The sequence below is a fragment of the Pan troglodytes genome, chromosome 1 (genome assembly GCF_028858775.2).
Source record: "Pan troglodytes isolate AG18354 chromosome 1, NHGRI_mPanTro3-v2.0_pri, whole genome shotgun sequence".
Lineage (NCBI taxonomy): Eukaryota > Metazoa > Chordata > Mammalia > Primates > Hominidae > Pan > Pan troglodytes.
The window spans coordinates 15,975,756-15,996,230 of NC_072398.2; the positions used below are offsets into that span (position 1 = coordinate 15,975,756).

Here is a 20,475-nt window from a genome sequence, read left to right on the forward strand (position 1 = left end):
AAAGAAAGCTTGATTTTTCCCTCTATTGTGCTTTTAAAAAAAATTATATCCAGGATTTAGGACCCATTTTTCAATCTGTGATAGCTCCTGTTTAGCTCATAGTAATTAAGAAAAGCTTATAATTGGACGATCACATGGCATACATTGCTATCTTGTTAAATTCCTCTGTTCCCCATAATTGGTTTACATGTAATACATCTTCTTTTATCCTAGAGTCTGAATGTCAAGATAAGTAGAAGCAGCATAATTAGGGTATTGAGATGTATTGTTGTGATTATCGTCAGAAATCTGGGTTAGGTGGTGTGAGAGAGATGTACAGCTTTGAAGCTTTTTTGTTCAAGCCCACCCTAGATGGCACATCACCATTCTCCTGCCTCAGTCAACTCTCCTCACTCCTAACTGCACTTCAGTGTCGCTGTTTTTCTGCATGACTCTGGGGAGGGGTGTTCTATGCTGTTAAACATTCCTTTCCTGCATATCCTTTCAGAAATAATGCAGGACATCCCAGTAAAGGTGGATGGCAAGTACAGCTGCATAATCCTTGTGGATTTGTAATGTCTGTTACTATGGCCCCTATGCCACTGCTCTAGGTTGGAGTTATATTATTTAGTTCCCAGAGGAATCAGTCAAGCTGCTATTCCTTTATCTGAGCAAGCATGTCATATAGTGAGACAGTAAGAAATCACTTTTGTAAGACATAGTCAGACATTTAACTATGTTTATTGCAGTAATTAATTTGCTTACACAGATTTCTAAGTAGATTAGTCTCTGATTTGAGTTGGCATTTCTCCAGTACTTCTAATGAAGAAACAAAATATGGTAGCTATAAAATATTTCTTGTTGCAATCTGACTGAACCATGTGGGTATTTAGAAGACAGATTTATTACCTCCCATTTGTAGATAGAAAGCTTTAGAAAGGAGATGGTCAGGATCGGGAACCCAGGTTTGGGACACAGAGACGATTCTCAAGCTTGCTGCTGATTTTTATTCATAAGGGGCTGTGAAAGGAACCAAACTGCTTTTCAGACGGCACTATTTTGCACATTTGTGGAGGGTAGCTATTAATAAATTCAGCCAATTTTTGCTCTTAGAGTGATTGACAGACCTTTCTTTTTTGCGTGCTTCTAAGAGCACAGGTGGCATATTTTGAGCAATTTGTTAAAATCAGAAGATAGCGAAATGAAAATAAAATTTTTGCATAACACTGTATTTCAATTTTAAATGCAGAATGAATAATAATAGCATGGCAACAGGTATGATACAGTAGCCCCTGGGCTCAAAAGAAATTAGTTTGATTCTAAAAGAAAATAGGTCTGGGAGAGCTTAGAAAGATTAGGAGTTGGATACTGTCTAACTGAAACTTTGCAATTTGAGGATCAGAGATGGCAATATATTAATGGGGAATGAAGATATTAATTTGCTTACACAGGTGTCCATATATGTGTAACTGACAGTAACCGCTAATAACCCAGAAAGCAAAATTCAGTAGAATATCCAAGAGACAGTGAAAAACTAGAGCAGTGTGCCCGGGATCGCCTGGGCAAGCCAGAGGCAGAGCTCGATTTCCCCCCTCCCCTCTACTGGCTGGGACAGCACCCGGTAATCTGCATTTTTACACACTCCCAAGTCATTATGGTGGAGGCGATCACAGATCACACTTTGAGAAATATTGGAGTAACCAAATGCATACAGGGTTCATATCTGAATGCAGCTTTACCATGTGTAAGCTGTGAGAGCTTGGGAAACTTACTTCTCTCAATCATAGGTTTTTCGTCTGCAAAAGAGGAATAAATAATAAAACAGGATTGCAAGAGAATGAAACGATGCAGTGTCCCTGAGTGTTTAGCACCGTATCTGGCCCTGAAGCACTTAGCAATTGTTAGCAGTATTTTTGTGTTTGTGCAAAATACGGATAATCAGAATAACATCAGTTGGATTTAATAAAGAGTGCACTGGGTGGCCAGGCATGGTGGCTCATGCCTGTAATCCCAGCACTTTGGGAGGCCGAGGAGGGTGGATCACAAGGTCAGGAGTTCAAGACCAGGCTGGCCAAAGTGGTGAAACCCCGTCTCTACTAAAAATACAAAAATTAGCTGGGCACGGTGGCAGGCACCTGTAATCCCAGCTACTCGGGAGGCTGAGGCAGGAGAATCGCTTGAACCCGGGTGGCAAAGGTTGCAGTGAGCCGAGATCGCGCCACTACACTCCAGCCCTGGGTGATAGAGTGAGACTCTGTCTCAAAAAAAAAAAAAAAAAAAAAAAAGAGTGCACTGGGCAATGTATGTAATATGCCTGGTGCAGGCTTTAGCGTATACTAAGTATACTAAGTCCTCTGTAAATGTTTCCTTTCTCTTTACATATGTGTCTTGATTCCTTACAGTACAAACTCCAAAGAGGGCTACAGCTTGTTATGCATTCTATTCAATTAACTGTTGCTACTATTCAGGGAGGACATTTGGTATCCGCTTCAGGTTATGTAGAAATTATTGGAGATTATTTTTTGTAAGTAAGCCTTTTATTTTAGAGTAGTTTTAAATCTACAGAAAAATTGGGAAAGTGGTACTAAGAGTGTCTGTATACCCCATTCCCAGTTTCGCTGTATTAACCTCAAGCATTAGTCACAATATGATACATTTGTTGCAATTAATGGACCAATACTGATACATTATTATTGAAGTCCACATTTTATTCAGATTTCCTTGTTTTTTACCTAATGCCCTTTTTCTGTTTGAGGTTCCCATCCAGGGCACCAAATTACATTATAATAGCCGTCTTGTCTCTGTAGGCTCCTTTTGGCTGTGACCATTTCTCAGATTCTCCTTAAGCCTGAAAATTATTAGTCTGATTCTAAAAGGAAACAGTTTCTGGGAAACTTAAAAAATATATATAGGGTGAGGTGGATACTGGAAGAAATCCAAGGAACATATATACTAATATGCCAATATGCTAATAGTTTTTGATGATCTTGACAGTTTTGAGGAGGACTGGTCAGGTAGTTTGTACACTGTTTCTCAGTTGGGATTTTTCTGATGTTTATCTCACGATAAGATAGGGATTATGGATTTTAGGAGGAAAACCACAGAAGTAACATGATGGATCACATCACATCAACGGGACAAATTATCAATATGACTTATCTCTGTTGATGTTGACCTTGATCACCTGGCTAATGTAGTGCTTATCAGAGGAATGATTTTGAATGACATGAAATAATTTCTCAATACTCAATCCTAAGAAATAAGGTCAACTTAGTTTTATGGATCTTGATGAAAAGTTCTCAAATAATATTCAATTGTGTCTTTGCTCAAAACAGTAGTAGTTAAAACAGAAACCATTTCAAATGATACTTAATTTCTACCATTGATTAAAGGCAGAATGTAGGTCACCACTCTTACTGCTCTCTTTCACTGCCTTTGAGGGCAGTGCTGAGACAGTAGGAAAATACGTGAACTAGGAGATAGCGGAGTGGAGTGCCCTGGACGGCACTTGACGAACACTTGGATACCCATTTCACTGCCCTCTTCCCTGGACAACTGCATCTGCTATTTTGTCAGGATTCACAGATCTGAAAGTTACGAAGTTGGACCTAACATAAATTGTTCTGTAGAATTCAACGATAAACTAAGCTTAAAGAATCTTGTTTGCCTATTTCTTTTCAATTTTTAAAGTAGCCTATCACATTTCTGCTATATTTAAATTGACGTTGTACCTTAATATCTCAATAGTAAACTGTTGAGAATTATTTAACCCTTTGGCTACTGCTTCTCTTCCATACGAAGAGAATTCCTTAAAATATTTTGGATTCTCTTGTATATACAAAGTGTGGATCATAAAATAGTTGCTGTGTAGGGTCACAGTGGGGTGGTGGGTGCCCGCCCCCAGCTGTCCTTGCTTGCTCCACATACAAGGGGAACCAAAGAGCATTATGAACATTTAGGATGGCTCTGAATGTACAAGTGAACTGCTAAAGCTAAAGTAAAAACGAAATCATCAACAGCCACCAAAAAATAATGTTTAATTAAACTAACCTACACCATTGTGAGAAACTATAAAACACAGCAAACCCTTGTTGCAGTGATGAGACTTCAATATACGTGACCATAATGTCACAGGGCAACAGCCGAGAAATGGGCAGAGAATGTCTGGGTTTTCAACACCTTCCGCAAGTTAGGAGCCCTTTTCTCTGCCCAGAGTCCTTTGAAAAAACTGACACCCTAAGACTATCATGGATGCTTTCCTCATTCTCCGAATTTGCTTCACATGAGTAATGTTCACATTCTGTGTTTCAAGAGTGGTGAGTATGAATGAAATTTTGTGATGTCAGGCTGAGTCCTTGGGTCTGGAGAATCCAGTGCCACATGCATGCCTCCCCATGGTTGGTAGAGGAAGCCAGGCAAATGGGGCTCCAGTCCTTACTCTGCCATGCTGTTTTCTGTTGGTGAGGCCTGGGACAGTTTCTTCATCCTTATGTCTCAGTTTACTCTTATCAAAATGAGAATAGTATATGCTTCTCAGGGTATTCTGAGGGTTCGCTACATGAATACACTTGAAGTAGGTAGGACACTCAGTGTCTGGGATGCAGGAAAGGCCAGACAAACATTAGCTGTTGTGGCTATTGTTGTTTTATATCAGTTGTCAAAAAGAATAGCTGGTCAGGAGAGGGAGGCAGCAGTGAGCTATGATCATGCCACTGCACTCCAGCCTGGGTGACAAAGCAAGATCCTTTCTTTAAAAAAAAAAAAAAAAAATCTGAATGTGGGGGAGACAGGAACATTTGTCAACTCAGCAGATGTCAGGCACTCTCTTCTGTCCCAGGGAATGAAGCCTGGAGCAGGCACATGCAGCAGAGCTGAGAGAGAGGATGGAGGCAGCCTGGCCAGGCTGTGCACAGACCTCAGGTCATTCCCCTTGAGGCCAAGCCGTGTGCCTCTACAATTTTCCCAGACACCCCAGCTCCCTTACAACAAAAACCTTTCTCCCCACTTCACAACAACAGAACATTCGAAGCAGCTGACCATTCCACTGTCTCTAAGAGGATAATTAGGATGGCCTCGTCACTTAGCCACAGGCACCACTGCTTGCCACAGGCAGGACTCCTGGAGTTTTTGTTCGAGTCTCGAACCTTGCTCCTTCTCTGCACTGAGACTAGCATTTGGGTGATGAGACGGCTTATGGAGGTAGGGCTGATGGAAAACGCAAATGCACACAGAGATCTGCTTTTGTGCAATAGCCTTGCAAGATGCTCCCCAGCTGAATTCCACTGGTGCTCCCTACAGTGTATTTTAAGGTTAAAAGCAGATGGGGCCTGATGGTGTCAAATGAGTTTTTAAGAGATTATGATCAGACTTCAGCTGGCGGAGCTACTGGAATTTTTCTATTGGAAAAATTAAAAAATCAGTCCTTAGGAGATTTGATGATTGATTCATATGTGGCAGTAGGAATTGAAGAGCAGGGACATTTTATTAACAGGTGTTCTCAGAAATCAAGGCAAATAGAAGTAGTGGCCAGGCACAGTGGCTCACAACTGTTATCCCAGCACTTTGGGAGGCCAAGTCGGGTGGATCACCTGAGGTCAGGAGTTTGAGACCAGCCTGGCCAACATAGTGAAACCCCATCCCTACTAAAAATACAAAAAATTAGCCAGGCATGGTGGCGGGTGCCTGTAGTCGCAGCTACTCAGGAGGCTGAGGCAGGAGAATGACTTGAACTTGGGAGATAGAGGTTGCAGTGAGCCAAGATCATAACACTGTACTCCAGCCTTGGGTGACAGAGTGAGACTCGGTCTCAAAAAAAAAGTGGTTTATGTGCCTTGTATTAGCAAAATGCTTAGTATGGTTTGGGGACCCAAAACATAGAATGGGAAAATGTGGTAAAGCAGTAACATGGTGATGAGGGCAGGCTTTTTGTGACAGTGCTATAAGTTTTGTTTCATAAATTACAAATAGAGAGGAAACCTTCCCATGCCCAGTAAAGTTTGACTTGGAAGATTCAAAATACTATCTCAGACTTGTTAAAGGCCAAAGACTTTTAATTTTTAGAATAATGTATTTTTAACCTTTTAATCAAAGAAAAAAAATCAGAGCAAGTGGAAAGTAGCTATTTAATGATATTTCCTAAACCATGCCAGTTTGAGGAAATGTCTCATATACATGGGTATTTGTATACTGCATCGTTATTTATACCAACAAATTTATTTTGCTATTCACTTGATGAGAAATACATTTAGATTGAACTTGGGCTTTAGCTTCAGTTTTTAAAAATGCAACAAAAGTATTCCCATACCCATTAATCTATGACCTAGTTGGATTCAAAAGGAAATTTCATAAGAGTACAAGTATTCTTAAGACTGAACCTGGACTCTGGGCCAAGCATAGCCAGCCTCCATGGACAGACTGTGTTTTCCTTCCTCTTAAAAGATGGTCTCAGAATAGGACGATTTCTATTATAGAAGCAGTGGCAATTTAAATTGCATTTCTAAATATAGCATGTTCAAGGCAGTGACTTTAAAAATTCACATCTGAAACCATATCACTTTAATCCTTCCTTTTTACACTCAAGGCAGTTCATGAATTGCAAAAGACATTTTTCCCAATTCATTTTCATTGTTTTTTTCCCCCTGAATCTTATAAATTGTGCATTGATTTATGAGATGTAAATTTTTTGTTGGCTTTTGCCCTGAAAAGTTGATGTTGTATCTTTTCCTTAATTTTTCTCTCAATTCAAGAAGAATAAAAAATAATTCTACTTTGCCTCATAACAATAGGCATAGGGATAAGATCAGGTCTGCTAAATATTTGGTATCCCTCACAGGAAAATGCTGTGTACATAGTATAAATAACACTTTTTTTAAGCTGAATGATTCCACTGTGCACACTAAGACATTTTATGTAATCTCTGCAGGTATAACTTCATACCCATATTGTCTTGCTTTCTAAGAGACTGGGAAATTAAAGCCCACAAATTATAATTCTATTTCTTATTAATAGTGGCACCCAAGTGTAGAGCAAACAGTGGTTTAAATTAGTTTTGCACTTGAAATGAACAAGATGAATGGAAGTTTCACTGTTGGGGAAAGCATTGAATTAGATCTAGATTTTATCTCAGGATGGTAATTAAATTTTCAGGTAAATCTTGTTGAGAATGATAGGCATAACTTTTTTTTTTGATAGTCTCATTCTGGTTTGACAGAATAAGAATCAGACTTTTTTTTTCTTTTCTTTTTTTCCTGTTTTTTTTTTTTTTTTTGTATATGAATTGTGGTGGTTGGGGGAAAATGTGTTATATGTATAAGTTATATGATATAGTGTAAATTATTGACTATGAGGCTTTTTTCATTTAATCAAAATAAGAGGTACCATTCAGAAATTGTGTTTGTTTTCTAGGGACACAACCAAATCATAACATATAGCAGACCAATCTATTTTTGTGTGCTGTGTGGCCTTATTTTGCTTCTTGATACAGGGGCCAAAGCCAGGCACCCTCCCAGTTACATTGTGTATGGCCTGAAGCTCTTCTCTCCAGTGTTTCTACAATCAGCTAGGGACTACTTAATAGGTGAGTTAATTATGGGGTTGTGGGGAAGAATATGGGGGTTGGGGGTATGTCTCCCCTTTGTCTTCTGAATTTCTAAGCTTCCTTACTTGATTATTGGGTGAAGAGATGTGCATTTTCCTCTTGGCTTGCATATCTACCGAAGACTGTCTGGGAGCCCAAGCCTCAAAGCATCCAACTATGGAATTAGTTTTAAAGGATTTTGATATTTATGACCAAGAAGTTGCAGCACTATAATGTCCATTATAATAATGCCCGTCCGGGCTGGGCACGGTGGCTCACACCTGTAATCCTAGCACTTCGGGAGGCCGAGGCCGGTGGTTCACCTGAGGTCAGGATTTCAAGACCAGCCTGGCCAACATGGTGAAACCCCGTCTCTACTAAAAAGATACAAAAAATTAGCCAGGCATGTTGGCGCATGCCTGTAATCGCAGCTACTCGGGAGGCTGAGGCAGGAGAATTGCTTGAACCCGGGAGACAGAGGTTGCGGTGAGCCAAGATCACGCCACTGCTCTCCAGCTTGGGCAACAAGAGTGAAACTCTTTCTCAAAAAAAAAATAAAAAATAAAAATAAATGCTCATCTGAAGAATGGTTGTTACGGTGCCTGCTGGGGATGGTTTTGCCATCAGGGTAGCAGCATGAATGGGCACGGTTCTCAGTCCAGGAGGAGTCCTGAATACTCAGATCACCCAGTCTTCCACCAATCCCTTTGCTTGACTTAAGGTTTAGGCAGTATTTTATATAAAACGCTCTGTTTAAACAAGTCACCTGTATACTGTATGGTTTTGAGCCCTGACTCTGGAGCCAAACTGCTGATGGTTTGAATCCCAGCTTTGCCACTTCACTAGGTATATGACTTTGAGCAAAACTTAACTGTGATATAAAGGCAAAAATATTGGCCACCTCAGAAATTACTGAAAATTTTAAATGAGTTGGTATACTTAGACATAGAGAGCAGTGCTGGGCACCAAGCATCAGCTGTTGTTGTCCCTATTATGCAAAGTGATTGCTCCGGTATTGACCCGACGGCATATGCTCTGAGAATTCTTGCAGAGACATCCAGGGGTTTGCACACCTGCCAACTTGTTATTGTCTGTGATCACATTGACCAGCTGAGTTGATAAAGGGCAGCTTCTACCAACATCACTAGCTGGATCTCTCGCTTGCCAGCTGGAAATCTTACTCAAGAGACTGTCAAAGCCTTTGGTCCCACATCATCCTTTCCCAACTTCTGTGACAGCCCCCCTGAATCTCTCTAGTGGAACTAGGGAGAGTGCCCAGGTATGGTGTAAGCTTTGTTTGTGCTCCTTATAGGTGAAAACCCTGGTAGGCATTCTACCCTCTGGCTTCCCGTTCCTCTTCCTGCTGCTTTGATAGTGAACTCTTCATTCTTACTCCCCCAGTGCCCAACCCACCACAAGCCCACCTTTCTATGCATCCTCAACACATCTTTTCCTGTTACATCATTTGAGAAGCACAGTAGCTTCTTCTTCTTCTTCTTCTTTTTTTTTTTGTTGGAGTCTCGCTCTGTCTCCCAAGCTGGAGTACAGTGATTCAATCTTGGCTCACAGCAACCTCCACCTCCTGGATTCAAGTGATTCTCCAGCCTCAGCCTCCCAAGTAGCTGGGATTACAGGCATGTGCCACCATGCCCGGCTAATTTTTGTATTTTTAGTAGAGACGGGGTTTCACCATATTGGCCAGGCTGGTCTGACCTCAAGTGATCCGCCCACCTCAGCCTCCCAAAGTGCTGGGATTACAGGCGTGAGCCACCGTGCCTGGCCAGAATAGCTTCTTAATGCCAAAGGATTATGCACCACGCTTCAGAGAACCTCTGAGCTCAATTAGGAAACAGAAACATGTTGGAAAAAAAATAAGAACAGATCCATAATTTGATCTCCCAGTCGGTGCCCTCCTGCCCAAGAATATTTGCTTCTATCCTTCCTGATATTTTTTACTTTACTTTTTTTTCAATCCTATCAGTTGGAACAAACACATACACAACAAGAAAGGCCTTCTGTCATTCTTATATTTTATAACTTAGTGCGCCCATATTCCTCACTAAGTCGGCTGCAATGAAAAAATCAGAGTTTGAGTAGACAGAGATGCTCACTCATGATGGCACACTTTGCAGGACCATCCTTTCCTGCCATCTTCTTTTTGCAAACAGCAGTGTTGGAGTCCACAGCTCAAGGGCACATGAGGACCTGGAGATTAGAGAAGGAGAAAGCATAAAATCAAGGGCACATGAGGACCTGGAGATTAGAGAAGGAGAAAGCATAAAATAATTTTGGAAGATGTCCAAGAAACGATTGTCTTTGTCAAAATGCTGCCTTTTCTTTCTCTGCACTCCACACTCCCTCTTGGGTACCCCCAGCCATCTTTTCCTGGGATCTTGAATGTGGGTTAGTGTTGATAGAGTGCCACCTCTTACAGGTCCCAGGGATCTGTGGCTTGAGCTGGAGCCATAATTACTGTGGCCCCTTCTCATCCCCTTCTCACACATTGTGTTCCTTCCACTTGGAAGCTGTTCTGCGGCCTCCCCCGTCCTTCATTATGCTGGCTCATAACACCTCATTTCCCTAAGTTTGGCCCCATTGTCTATCCTCTCACTACCCACACTTTCATAGTCCTTAGCCCACTTTGTAGCAATCTGCTCACATTTGTAATACCAAAATAATGCCTGTCCCTCTCACTAGCTTATTCGCTCAGAAAAGGCAAGGCAGAGACCCTGCATGCTTTCTTACCACTGAATCCTTAGCAGTGTCTGGCATTTAGAGGCACTAAATAAACATTTGTTGAAAGGATGAACTAATGAACATTAAAGTCCGTGTTTTTTGTTTTGTTTTGTTTTTGTTTTTTTTTGAGACGGGATCTATCTCTGTTACTCAGTAGAGTGCAGAGGCACGATCTAGGTTCACTGCAACCTCTGCCTCCTGGGTTCAAGCGATTCTTCCTGCCTCAGCCTCCCAAGTAGCTGGGATTATAGGCGCGTGCCATCATACCTAGCTAATTTTTGTATTTTTTAGTAGATACGGGGTTTCACCATGTTGGCCAGGCTAGTTTCGAACTCCTGACCTCAGGTGATCCACCCGCCTTGGCCTCTCAAAGTGCTGGGATTATAGGCATGAGCCACCATGCCTGGCCGAAAGTCTGCTTTAAGTACTAAAGATATTTATATACAAATAACTTTTGGAATACTTCCCATTCATAAGTCAGATAAGGCTATAGTCCATTTGGACCGTTTAACTCAGCCCTTAGAATAAGTAGGGACTTAAAAAGTGCCTTTTGCCAATAATCTGTAGAAAGAGGTTTGGGGCATGAAGAGCATGATGTATCTTCCATTTACAAATTGCTTTTCTGTACATGGGTATCTCCCTCATTCCTGGTTTTTAAAATTTTTATTTGCTACTATAAAAAAGTCAACTTTGGAATAAGTGTAGTTGTCTTGGTGTGGCAAACTTACAATGGCATTGGGATGTGAGGTGTTATTAAAGCTCAAAAAATAAGACCTTAATGTCTTAAATAATTGTTAAAAGCCTAAGATTTTACTTTTAGCAGTAACCCTTGTTCTAGAATATCCTACTAGCTATGCATATTCTTATTTTATTTTATTTTTAAATCAATTTCATTAGGGATTGGAGAGGGAACATTCTTATCTTTTCCACTGGAATTCCCTTTCTCTCATTAAAGCTTCTGCCTAATACATATTTTTGTTTGCTTGTCAACAGTGACAAGTAAAAATGGCGATAAATAATCCAGCAAGCCCATTAAATAACTTCTGGGGTAAAGATAAATAGAAAAATAGAACAATAGCAATCCCTATGGAATGAATGTGTTAAACATACTAATTTGCACTGAGCAGGAAAAGGTTGTGAAACAAATTTAGAACGAATGGGAGAGAAAGGAAAGAGATAGTGGCTCACACTACTTTTCTGACTTTACGTGGGAACACAAGGGCTACTTAAAGTCATTTCTTCCTTGTGGAACTTATTCGCTGTCTATTCCCTCAACTAGCAAGGGATGTAAGTAGTCTAAAGCTGCTGCCATTGCTATATGGAGGAACTAGCAAGGAGAGAAGAAAAACATTGGGAGAAAACAAAAGGTTATTAGGAGGAAAAAGAAGTGTACAGCTCTAGGAAGCGTAATACTTCCTGAAGCCGCTGTAACAAAGTACTCCCCACTGGGTGGCTTAGAACAACAGAAGATTATTGTCTTGCAGTTCCGGAGGCCAGAAGTCCAGACTCAAGGTGTTGTCCTCTGAAAGCACTAAAGAAGGACCTGTTCCAGGCCATTCTCCTTGGCTTGTAGATGGCATTCTTCTCCTGTATATTCACATGGTGTCCCCTGTGTGCATGTGTGCCTCTGTGTCCAAATTTCTCCTTTTCATAAGGACACCAGTCATATTGAATTAGGGTCCAGATGGACCCTAAGGGCCTCAGCTTAACTCAATAATCTGCAAAGACCCTATTTCCAAACAAGGTCACATTTAGAGTTACTGGGAGTTAGAACTTCAACATCTTTTGTGGGAACATAATTCAACCTGTAACGAGGAGCGTTTAAGAAAAAGGACAAGGGAGAAGAATTAGGTCCATGTGACACTGTTTCCCGTCGATTTATTGTGCTTCTCATGCTGTGTTGGGTACAAGTGGTCCTCCTCTGGCAGGTGCTGGGGAGCATGGAGTATTTCCTAGAGCAGTGTCTTGTTGGTGATGTATGGTTACCCACTGCCATTCCTGGTTCCTGCAATTAAACCATCACCCTGTCAGAGCAGGAGGAGGTGGCAGAGGAGAGGGACAGTCAAGGAGCGAGGCCAGTCCAGTATCAGCATCTCCTTCTGCCTCCTTGTGCAGAAGAGATCAAAAGCCTGAGCCAGTGGTATGAGATAAGTCAGGTGGACATGGGGCAGGTGGGAAGGATGGAGAAACTCCTTGTCATGTATAATGCAAGGAGAGAAACATCTCAAAGGAAGAAGGAAACATCAGATGATTGAAGGAGGAGAAATTCAGATGAATAAGGAGGTAGAAGCACAGAATAATATTCCTATGTAATTTCTTTTTCTTTTATGATCCCTCATATATGTTCAGAATATTACTCTGTGCACTTTTCCTTTCATTATAAGAAAAAATATTCTTTATTTTTATCCCCAGGAATAAGGTGAAAGTTATTAGTCCGCACTCATTTCCTGTGCTCAGTCTGAGACTGGTGACCTCTGGCTGGAATTTACATTACTTTCCTTGAGCAAAAACCTCTGAGTGAGACTGGCTTTGAAATTATCCTGTGGGTGAGAAAGCCAAAAGGTCTCTGATTCTTAGTACCATATTTCAAAAGGAGCAGTAACAAAACTAGAGCATGCCCGGAGGAGTGTGTAGCCACATGGCCTGTATGGGGTCTGGAAACTGGGTAATGGAACTGGGAATGTCCAACCCAGGGAAGAAACACTTGAGTGCTAGTACACACAATAGCTTCAGATCCTTAAAATGCTGCCAGGTTGAAGGGGAGGGATTTTATTCTCTTTTGTAGCCATAATAACTAGTTCCAGCAGATAGAAGATGGGTTACAGCTCAGTACAAAGAACCCAGTAAAACGGTTTGGGTTAGAGCTGCCCTACCATAGAATAGGTTGCTTAGTGAAATGAGTTCTCTGGCATGGAAAAACTTCAGGCACGATGAAATGTCCATCAGCTGTAGCCGGGTCCAAGCACTGGATGGGTTGTTTATCAAATGGCCTCTGCTCTGTGTTTTTTTGTTTTTGCTTTTTTCAGACCTGGGAGTTTTATGTTTTATTTTTGGTCCTTAGGTTTATAAATCCCTGCCAAAAATAATGCATCTTCAATAACGGAGACTGTAACTTTGGAGATAAGTGGAGGTTTTAGAACAAATCACTGGATTGTACTCACCTTTCCCTAAACACCCAGACGTCCCACTCCTATGTCTTGTTTAAAGGCTCATTTCTTGGCCTCAGTCCATATGAGGACATTTAGTTTTATTTCTGTGCCATTTTAATTCTGACTGCTTGCCCCTCAAACCTGCAAATATGGTAATTTATATCACTCACATTTGATAAAAGAAATAAGCTTAAGCTACTATATTTTTATTTATGAATTTTGCTTAAAAAGAAATGGAACTGTGCCAGAAGTTTCTGCATTGACTATAATTATTAAGGAAAATAAGAAGTTAGGAAGAAGTGAGAGAAAATTATAGGCCCACTCAGTGGTATGCTAACAGAAAATGTTTGTTCACAGGGAAAATTATGAACAGCCACAAAGACTTTTTTACTTCCGAAAAAAAAAGGACAAAATAATTTCAGCAATTTCAAGTGTCATTTTCCTCAAGTCCTGGTAACATAACAAGCATTTGGCTGCTTTTTCCTTCACGTTCACTGCAACCTGACAGATGAGACACATGGACTCCCTCTTCCTCCCATTCCACCTCCACGACATTTATTTTAAAGACTAGAGCTTTCCTCCTCCAGGATGTTTTGGAGAGGATCTAGTGCATGGACCTCCTTGTTGACTGCTGTTCTTCCTGTATTGTTTCATTAAGTTCCAATTCTACACCCACAGCCAGAGCATCTCCAGGGATGACTTTCTGGTATTTCTTACCATTTTATCTTCCTCATGCCATTTTTCACTGTGTTCCAATTCTTTTCATTTCTTTGGGTTTTGTTGCACTGGCTAATGTATTTCTTATACAGAATATCTCTTTATCCTTGATTTACCAAATAGCTCCCAATATCTGGCTTTGCCTTTCATATCATTCCATACCTAGACTTTTCCCTGTGGTTCTTCATTCTCAGAGTAGTTTTTGTCACATACACATACAGCATTTGGAAAGGCAAATAATAAATCTCATTGGACCTTCCCTCTGCCCTGATCCGGAATTGGCAGATATAGCATAGCACAAAATTGTTATTGCTGGGTTTTGACCCCAAAGTAAAGAGAAGCTCTTCTCAGTTTGTTTGAAATTTTATGGAATTTTGTGGATTAAAATTTCTATGCTCATGACTATATGTTCTGTAATTAAATTTCTATTTATTTCTTGTATCTCTCCTTTCTATTGATAGAAACTGAAAAAGAAATGATGTCTTATATAGTTATGTATAGCATATCAGTATTTGTGCCTTTTTGTCTGCTTTGGTTGAGAAATAAACTGCTTTCAGATGCTCTACTTTTTTACGATATAGTTGAAATCTTGGCACAAAAATTATCACAACAAAATCACCACCTGTATCAAAACATGGCTGCAACACCAACCACAGCCCCTGTTATTATAGACAGCCATGTTCATGACATAAAATTTTACTTTCACAAAGACTTGGAACAGTTCCTCAGTACTTTGTTCCATAGTGAATTTTAACCAACTTTTTTTTTTTTTTTTTTTTTTAAATACTTTAAGTTCTGGGATCCATGTGCAGAACATGCAGGTTCATTACATAGGTATACCAACTTTTTTTTTTTTTTTTGAGACGGAGTCTTGCTCTGTCGCCCAGGCTGGAGTGCAGTGGCGCCATCTTGGCTCACTGCAAGCTCCGCCTCCCGGGTTCACGCCATTCTCCTGCCTCAGCCTCCCGAGTAGCTGGGACTACAGGCGCCCGCCACCAAGCCCGGCTAATTTTTGTATTTTTTTTTAGTAAAGGTGGGGTTTCGCCATGTTGGCCAGGCTGGTCTCAAACTCCTGACCTCAGGTGATCCGCCCACCTCGGCCTCCCAAAGTGCTGGAATTACAGGTGTGAGCCACCGTGCCTGTCCTGTCCTGTGTTTTTTTTATGTTCCTGTAGTTTTCCCAGTTTCCTTTCTCTTGCCCTCATCTCCCCCATGTCCAAGCCTACTCTTTCAAACTGAAGATGATTCTACTCTCACTCACCACCCCTGAAGTCTTTGCTCAGTCCTGGCCTTGTGTGCGTTCCTTTCATCAGTACTTCTTTCTCAGGATCAGCTCCTTGTTGTATCCACAGACACATTTCCGTCTCAGCCTCCAGTTTCCTCCGGGTGAGAGGAGTCTAAGATTGCCTCCATGGAGGTTGCAGTGAGCCGAGATCGCGCCACTGCACTCCAGCCTGGGCGACAGAGCGAGACTCCATCTCAAAAAAAAAAAAAAAAAAAAAAAAAAGGATTGCCTCCAGTATTCCTGGGTGGGGTGGTTTGGAAGGGGAGAGAGACAGCACTGCAGCAGGAGCCTTGGCAACACAGTTCCCCATGCTTATCGTCAATTTTGTTTGTTCATTTTCAGTATTTTTATATTGCTTCCCTGCTATTTCCCTCCTTGGGCTCTTCCCGCAAATCAACACTTTCTGCACTTATCTTTTGGAGCAAATTGACATGCTGTTTTTTGGTGGTTCTGGTAAGTCGTTTACATTCTATTCTTCCTGTAAAGGAATTCAGAGTTCAGATAAGGACTAAATAGCCTTAGGCAGGAGATGAGAGGCTAGTTAGGTTTTCTTTGTCCTGAGCATTTAAATGACTTCAGTTTGGATCAGTCTGGGTGATGATGGGCCTGTCCAGATTTCCTGTAGCCAAATTGGAAGAGGTCCACTTAGCTTGGTTGAGCGTAAGCACAGAGACAAGGAAGGGTAAATTCTCTGTGATTTGGAATAGGTTTGAGGCCCTTCAAACTATTCCCTAAAAAAACACTCCGTGTGTGAATGTGTGTGAGCATGTGTGAGTGGATATAAGTGTGTGTGTGTGTATTTGAGCACACACATGCTCAAGTCTGGGAGTGCATCAATGTGGTGAGCCTGTGGGTTGACACTGTGCTGTGTATTGTGTGTGTACCTATAGAGACAGATGATCTGTGTCCCTAAACCATCACTGTGACCCTTTTAATGTCATACTTTAGATTCAGACCAAGGTGGATATAATCTCACGACGTGACATAAATTGCTTAACTTTTCAGCCTACTCTTCTCTTCTCTAAATGGAAATAAACATCATGACCTCATAGGGTTGCTATAAAGAGTAAATGAAATCATGTGCATAATGCAATCACTGTTACCACCCCCATAACACATACACGTACACACACACACACACACACACACACACTACATAGGGACACTTGCTTATTCCCTTTCCCGTCTCCTCTCTCCTTCTGCCTTCTCCCTCCTTCTCCTTCCCATTTATTCTATTGAATTGCTATCTAGGACCTTTTCCTTGACCACCAGCTTTCAACTGTAAGCCATGAGGTCTCCCTACCTTCATTCTGACACATTCACATGGTCTTTTAAGAACATTGTAAAGCATTCTTTCTGAGTACTTTCCTCTTGAAATTTTAGTTAATGGTAGTCTCTTTCTTGCACCTGTGAGTCACCCAGTGCCTTTTGATGGATCCCATAGATGTATTCTTTACCCCTTCAGCAGGCATCTTGTATGCGAATGTGCAACCATCTCTTCACTGTTTTACATTTGTTGATTTTAAGAATGGCGGGTCTAGAAAAGAACTGTTGATGTTTGTGTTCCAGCTGTGTCTGGGATAACCTCGGCTGTTTACAGTGTGGCCCGGAGCATCTTGGCTGCCGCCCTGCTCCACGCGGTCTGCTTCAGTGCAGTGAAGGTAGGTGTGAGGACCATGGGCCCTCATCCTTCTCGATTCATTAAATTAACTTATTTTTTTAAACAAATGAATGTTTTTTCCAAAATTACAAGAGAAATCGGATCTGTGCAAATCAGGGAGTGACTGTGTGGCTGAGTGAGGCCTCAGTAGTGTTAGAAGACAGGTCAGGATGCCTGGTTGGCCCTAATGTGAAAGGCCCCCCACCTCCTGGCCTGGCCTCCCCTCTGCAGATGTCTCTCTGCTAAGATCGGTTAGTGACAGTGGGAGGGGCTGCTGCTTAACATGTTGGTCAGTGGAACCCATGTGTCTGCCTTCACTTCCTGAAATACCACTCAAAAGACAATAAAGGAATACAATTGCTTAAAGCTAGATAGACAAGAGGACAGAAGAGGATATGACAGCCACAAAATATTAGAATCTAGAAAACAGAGGGACTATAGACTTACCCAGAAGGGGAAAATACAAACCTAACCTGGCAGCAAGGGAAGCCTAAGATGATGAGAAAACAAGATAAACACGAACTTCAGAAAACACAAAGTTGTGTCAGGCAAGAAACGTATCTATTGTAGGTACCTGGCTCAGCTGTGAACCATATTTATATAGTAATCTGAGTAATCATCATGTTATATCGCTAATAGAAGAATGGGGGAGGTGAAGTGTGATGGAGGAGTTCCAAATCCTGTCTTCCATATTAGAAAATCAGCAAATAACATCTAAAATTGAAAATAAAAATCAAGAAATAGCACAGCAAGTATTTCATTTGAAAATATGGAAGTAAATATGGAGAAGAAATAGCTGAGTCATTGCCTTCAGGAAGCGGGAATTAGGGCAGGGGTTTGTGTAGGTGGGACCACTACTGTTTGTTTTCAGTGTTGTAGAGCTGTAGAGTGGCCATTAAGTCTAAAAATAACAGTATACATAATGTCCTCAGGGGCATCTTCAATCAGTAACAAATAAATTAATATTATACATATTTCTGGACTTACGGTTTAACAGTTTAAACCACAGGTACTCCTTTGATAAAACAAAAATTAAATGTAAAAGAGTAAATAAAAATAATATATGTTCCAAAGTGTTTTTAATATAAATCATGTAACATTTCTTAACTCACTTTTTAAAAAGATTAACTTAAATCATATTAAACTGATCAATGTCAGTGGCAGAAAGATAATTGTTTATTTCCCTTTGTGAAAGAGAATGAATTCAACATTTTTCTCTCTCAATATTTCACAGTAATCAATGGAGTAATTATCTTGCTCCTTCTATTCCTATCATATAGATATTTTCTTTCAGAAAAAAAGGGGAGGGGCCTGGGAGGAAGGTTTCTGTATCTAATATACAAAGGTAATTTATGTGCTTGTAGTGGCCCGTTTGTTACCACATTTATCCTATCATGTAGACCAACAATTATCTAAACAGTGTTTCCGGTGTTCTTTCTTTTGACCTATGTTCCTTTATTTAATCATAGGATCCCAGGTATACTTCATTTAGGAAAAGTACTTGGATGAGTATTTTCTGAGTCCTTGTACTTCTGAGAACATCTTTCCACTGTCTTTTGGTAAAATGGCTGCCTATACAACTCTGGGGTCACAGGTGTTTTTCTGCAGGCACCTTAGTATATTGCTCTGTTGTGTTCTGGAATTATTTGTTTGCTTGTTCATTAATTTTTAAAAGTCAGGTTTAAAGTTCAGCTTTTGAAAATGTCCAGTTTGGTTAGTTTTAATAAATAAATAAATAAATAAATAAATAATCCTACAATCAAGTTATGAGAGCATTTTCACCAACTCAAAAAATGTTCTTGAATTCCTTGTAGTCAGTCTCTTCCCCTATCTCCAGCCTCTGGCCACCATTCATCAGATTTCTGTCTTTGAAGCTTCTCTGGAATCAAATCTGTCAGGGCATGATGTATATACAATAAAATCCACTAATTTCAAGTGTACAGTTAGATGTATTTTGACAACTGTGTGTAGACAAGTTACCACCATCACAATCATGACACAAACTGTTCCCCCATCCAGAAGTATGTTTTCATGTTCACTTGCAGTCAGTCCCCTCTCCATACAATGTTTTTATTTATCCTAAGTGAATAACTGAGTGAGATTGCTAGATCACATGGTAAGTTTTTATTTAACTTTATAAGAAATTGCCAAACTGTTGTCCAGTTTCTATACCATTTTTCTTTTCCCTACCCTCACATAATCTTTGATTTCCAAGTGTTCTAGGTTCTTGCTGACAGTTAGTACTGTCAGGTTTTTCTTAAATCCATTCTCGTGTGAACCAGTATCTGATTGTAGTTTTAATTTGCATTTCTCCAATAATGAATAGTGTTGAACATCTTTTTGTATGTTTCACATTTGTATAACTTCATTGATGAAAAATTTGCTTGTCTTTTGTCCATTTAAAAATTATATGTATGCCATATTATTGAGACATAAGAGTTCTTTACATAATCTAGATACAAGTCCTTTAACAGATATATGCTACACACATTTTTTTTTTTCAGGCTGTGGCTTGTCTTCTCATTTTTTTAACAGTATATTTTGAAAAGCAGAAATTTTTAGTTACAATGAAGTCCAATTTATCTAATATTTATTTTATGGGGTTTTTTTATGTCTTACCTAGCATTTACCTAACCCTAAGTCACAAATATTCTTGTACTACAAGTTTTATAGTTGTATTATATTTAGATTTGATTTGAATATACTTATATTTAGATTTGAAATCTCTTTTGAGATGATTTTTGTGTATGACATGAGGTGAAGGTTGAGATTTACTAGTACCATTTGTTGAAAACACTAACCTTTCTCCATTGAATTATCATGGAACGTTTAGAACCAAAAATTAATCATTTCATTGTTCTGCATGCCTTTCTTTATGTTAGTATTACATTGTTTTTATTACTGCAGCTATATAATATGCTTTGAAATCAGATAGTGTGTCTCCCAATTTTATTCTTTTTCAAAATTGTTTTTGCTATTAAAGGTCATATTTCTTTAAAAGTAAGTTTTACACTATGTTTGACAATTCCTACCAAAATTTGCAAAAATTTTCATTGGGATTATGATGAATTTGTAGATCAATTTGGGGAGAACTGACATCTTAACAGTAACTTTTTGATCCATGAACATGGTATATTGTTCCGTATACCACAGTCTTTGTTACTTCGTTCTCAGGTCAGGAGTATTTTGTATCTTTCAACCTGCAACTATTGCACCTTTTTGTGCATTATATGTTATTTTAAATGGCATTGTGTTTTATAATTTAAATTTTCAATTGTTAAGTAATACTAAATACAATTTATTTTGTAATATTTCAGCCTTTATCTTGCAAGCTTGCTAAACAAATGTATTAGTTCTGGTAGTATTTTAGTAA

At 39.9% G+C, this 20,475-nt stretch overlaps 1 protein-coding gene across 4 annotated transcripts in view; it reads left to right on the forward strand.

The window, feature by feature from the left end:
* PCNX2 (pecanex 2) overlaps window positions 1–20,475 on the forward strand; it is a 343,243-nt gene that overhangs the window by 111,700 nt on the left and 211,068 nt on the right. For all 4 annotated transcript variants that reach the window (XM_016941055.4, XM_063790484.1, XM_514278.8 and 1 more), the window contains 3 exons: window positions 7,384–7,555; window positions 15,785–15,895; window positions 17,012–17,103. In XM_016941055.4, coding sequence (XP_016796544.3) covers window positions 7,384–7,555; window positions 15,785–15,895; window positions 17,012–17,103 — 375 coding nt within the window. The remainder of the gene's footprint in view (window positions 1–7,383; window positions 7,556–15,784; window positions 15,896–17,011; window positions 17,104–20,475) is intronic.